The sequence below is a fragment of the Gossypium hirsutum genome, chromosome A05, assembly GCF_007990345.1.
Source record: "Gossypium hirsutum isolate 1008001.06 chromosome A05, Gossypium_hirsutum_v2.1, whole genome shotgun sequence".
NCBI classification, from domain to species: domain Eukaryota; kingdom Viridiplantae; phylum Streptophyta; class Magnoliopsida; order Malvales; family Malvaceae; genus Gossypium; species Gossypium hirsutum.
In genome coordinates, this window is record NC_053428.1 from 105,858,894 (window position 1) to 105,862,930 (window position 4,037).

Genomic DNA, 4,037 nt, shown 5'->3' on the forward strand with positions numbered 1-4,037 from the left:
GTATTGTTTTGCTTCTAGGTTGTTACTCGATTATTTTCGTGATTTATTCTTTATCGTGTTTGTTAATTAATTAAATTAGTTAATTTTAGTTCTTAATCAATCACTCGAATTATTCAGTTAAATAATAGAAAGACAATAATTACTGGTACTTTTAGTCTTTATGGGAACGATATCTTTACTCACCATAGCTTATACTATTAATTGATAGGTGTAATTGTCTTAGTCAAATTTTTAGTTAGTTTCACGAACCATCACTCATCATTCAAAAAAAAAACAATGGTTAACTTGGACAACAAGGTGATTTATTTGAACAGGGCACCTGTTGATAAACTATAAAAGTAACATGTTTTTAATCCCATTCTTGATGCGTTTTTGGATGATTTATTATGTAAATTAGTGAATTTGATGCTCCTAATCCTTTAAATTCATGTTTCTATACTTAGGTGAGCATAGGGAAGTGAAAGGAGCGAAAAATGGGCCAAAATCAAACAAAAAGAGCTATTTTTAGGATCCACACAGCCATGACATTTTCACACGGGCTTGGCACACGCCCGTGTGAGCCACACAGACTGGCCACACGCCCATGTGCCAGCCTATGTCGATATCGCTCCCTGTTTTTTTTTTTAGCGGAAAAATCCAATTTTGAGGGATTCTGACCATTCTAAACTTTATAAATACACACTAGAAGAGGACCTAAGGGGACACGCAGAGAAGAACGAAGAAAAGACTCGAAGAACACCATCAGATTCATTTCAGTAGCGGATCTCCTTCAAGATTGAAGATCTCCATTCAATTTCTTTAGAAGTTTTATTGGGTTTCTTTATGTCTTGTTGTTTTCCTAACTTTGAGATGATGTTATTCCAGATTATGAACTAAATTCCCTAAATACTTAGGGAAGATAAAACCTATGATGAATCTTATTATTTCATTTTCTGAATTACATGATAAATACTTGATTCTTGTTCTCAATTATGTATGCTTATTTCGTGTTTTAATATTTTCAGGATATTAATTCATGTTTAATGTGCTTATTTCAATGGAGCAAAAGTCTCTGTTTAAGAGTATATCTAGCATAATTGAGTGGAGTTGCATGCAATCCTAGAGATAGGACGACATAAATCTACCGGATTAGAGTCAAATCTAATAGGAAAATTCATAGATCGAGTTAGTGCGACAATAGGGGTTTTAATTAGAAAGAGATTTCAATTAATTAACCTAAGTCAGTTATTTTTACTCTTGAAAGAGATATTAACATAATTTAGGGATTTTTACGGATCAATGCGCAAGTGAATAAATCGTTTAATTTAGAATAAGTGAAGCCTAGGTGGATTCTATCCTGGGTATTGTCTATCTCATTGGTTTTATTCGATTATTTTTCCTAATTTATTCTGTGACGTGTTCTTAGTAATTAGTTTAGTTAATTTTAAATTAAAAATAATTCCTTTAATTTATTAGTTAGATAATAGAAAAATAGTAAGTATTAGTACTTTTAGTCCTCGTGGATACGATATTCCTGACTTACCATAGCTATACTATTATTCAATGGGTGTGTTTGCCTTTGTCGTAATTTTAGTTAATTTAGTAATCTATCACCTGTACTAAGACAGAAATATCAAGAACATCTCCGATGCCTGAATCTTTAAAGTGAACAATATAGTAAATTGGCTTGATTCAAAGTTGGCATTGAATCCTAACTTGCAAGTTTTCTTTAGAACAACGTCACCACGCACTTTTTCAAAGGTGACTAGAACGCCAGTGGTGGAGCAATAACACCATTCCAATTGCGAGTGGAGTCCTCAAAGACGAATCGAGCGGGAAGGTTGTTGCAGCCGCTCTTAATAATACCAGGGTGAAGCTTTTGGGTATAACTGCTCTATCTGATCTAAGAGATGAGGTTCACTTTTCACGTTATGGTATGAAAGCCCATGATTGCTTGCATTGGTGCTTGTCTGGTGTTCCAGACACTTGGAATGAGCTTCTCAATGCACAGCTCTAGAAATATATGCTTGAAATTATGTGATATTCTTTTGATACATTTTGATTTGTAAATAACAATATATTTGAAGAATTATATAATAAAATAAATTAAAATATCAATGAGGAAAAACAGTAAAAAGCAGTTCAATAAAATTCTGTTTTATTAGACCTGTTTTCAGGCTACACAAACAACAAAAGGGATAAACTCCTGTTTTAGAAATCTCAGCTTTTCATCTCAAATTCTTAGATCTTACAGATGGGGTGTCTGGTTGAGACTAATGTCATCATTGTATTAAAACTGTCTGCTTTTGCTTCTTCTGTTATCTCTGTCAGATGATGAAATATCTCCCTATCTCTTGCCTTCTTGCTTATCTTTTCTTGGAAAAGAAGAATGGCCAGCAACGAGGCAAGGAACTTCCTTTTGCATCCCTGCACCATGATTAACAGTTATAAACAAAAGACTTGCATGTTTTTTCTGGATTGTTGAGTGGTCAGACCCTCAACACGTATAGTATTGTGTTCTTGGGATGTTTATATTTGGTTTTAGCTCTGAGAGCGCCTTGATCGAAAAAGTGTCCCATGCCCTGTTCAGTCTTCGAGGTTGGGGACAAAATTTCAGGACTATGATCGATCATAAACACCCGGAAAATACAACACTAGACGTGTTGAAAGTTGGACCCCTTGATAATATAAAAGTTTTTGTCAACTACATAACAAATACGAAGTTTCAAATAAGACAGCAAAACTACCTGCTTTTGCTGCTGTTCTTGCAGCTATCTTCTTTGTTCTTATGATCCCTTTGGATGAAAATCCTTTTAATCCACCACTGCTTATCGACCGGCATCTCGGATCCCTCACATGATGGACTTGGGGAAACCTTGGAGCTATTTTCAGCCATTGATTTCTTCTTGAAGCTCAAATGGCTTGGGAAAAACATCTTTAACAAGAGCCTATCAGTTTCCATACTAGCAGTTCTGGATAATGAACCAGTCTTTGCCTTTGCCGTTCTTTTCTTGGTACGAATCTCTGTTTCCAAACGAAAGCCTTTTTCTTCTAAAACAACTTTCTCTTTGACCGTCTCCGATGAATTTTGCTTATCAACTAAATCTTTCAACGAAAGCTCGTAGCTAGACTCAGGCATGTTACGGATCATCTCCATTAGTTCTTTCCTACCTTCTTCGATCATTTGTCTCCGTCTTGTAGGAGAAATATAACTGTAAAAGTGGTTGTTGGGAAGAAGAGGAGAAGCATCATTCACCTTATTAGCTCCCCATAAAGGCGAGGGACTATCCCCATCGCATGCTGCTTCAACTTGGAACTCAACTTCACTGCCATCAACATCAACATCATCCAAGTTGTTGCTGTTGTAATACCAGGCTTCACGCTCACTCCAGAAATCAAATTCAATATCTCCTGTTCCATCACAGTCATTATGAATCTTGTAGGCCGGATTGAATGAAGAAATCTGTTCTCCGGCAACTCTGTACCGGCGGTCAAGCATCATTCTGGCTAGGACCAAGTGAAGCTGGAATTTGATACATGTGAGAGATATAAATGACCATGAATTAAGCAAACGTAGAGGGTGCCTAAAGTCATTGCCGTCCTGGATGGGATAACAAGGTAATAGGGGTGTTCTTTTTTCTTCTTTTCTCCATTTTTGTTCCAAATGTCATCTTTCAAAGCTCAACTTGATCACCTCTTCTAGACGGAATCTACATTTTGACTTTTTGTGTTTTGGTTTCATTCGTGGGATTTGGACATTGATTACTCTCTTCACCGAAAAAGTCAAGGAAATGGAATAAAATGACTTACAAAGTGACAATAAGTACACGTTAAGCTGGATTTAGTGTAAACGAAAGCATGAGTGATTAAAGTGATGGCTTTTCAATTTAATAAAGTTGTTATTAACTACCTTATATAATTAGGAAGAAAATTTTAATTTATCATTTTTTTATTGAAAAGAATTAGAGATGACTTTTATACCATTCTTCTCTAATTCCAAAATAATATTATCTAAAACAAATAAATCTGAGTGTCTTACCAGATAAGTAACATATATT

At 35.2% G+C, this 4,037-nt stretch overlaps 1 protein-coding gene across 1 annotated transcript; it reads right to left on the reverse strand.

Annotated features, from left to right (window-relative positions):
• Window positions 1-2,120: 2,120 nt before the first annotated feature.
• LOC107959624 (uncharacterized) lies at window positions 2,121-3,698 on the reverse strand. The gene is made up of 2 exons (XM_016895717.2): window positions 2,727-3,698; window positions 2,121-2,406 (listed from the first exon to the last, which is right to left on the reverse strand). Exons 1-2 carry the CDS (start codon window positions 3,479-3,481, stop codon window positions 2,346-2,348), a joined length of 816 nt encoding a protein of 271 aa, XP_016751206.2. The 5' UTR covers window positions 3,482-3,698; the 3' UTR covers window positions 2,121-2,345.
• Window positions 3,699-4,037: the final 339 nt, after the last annotated feature.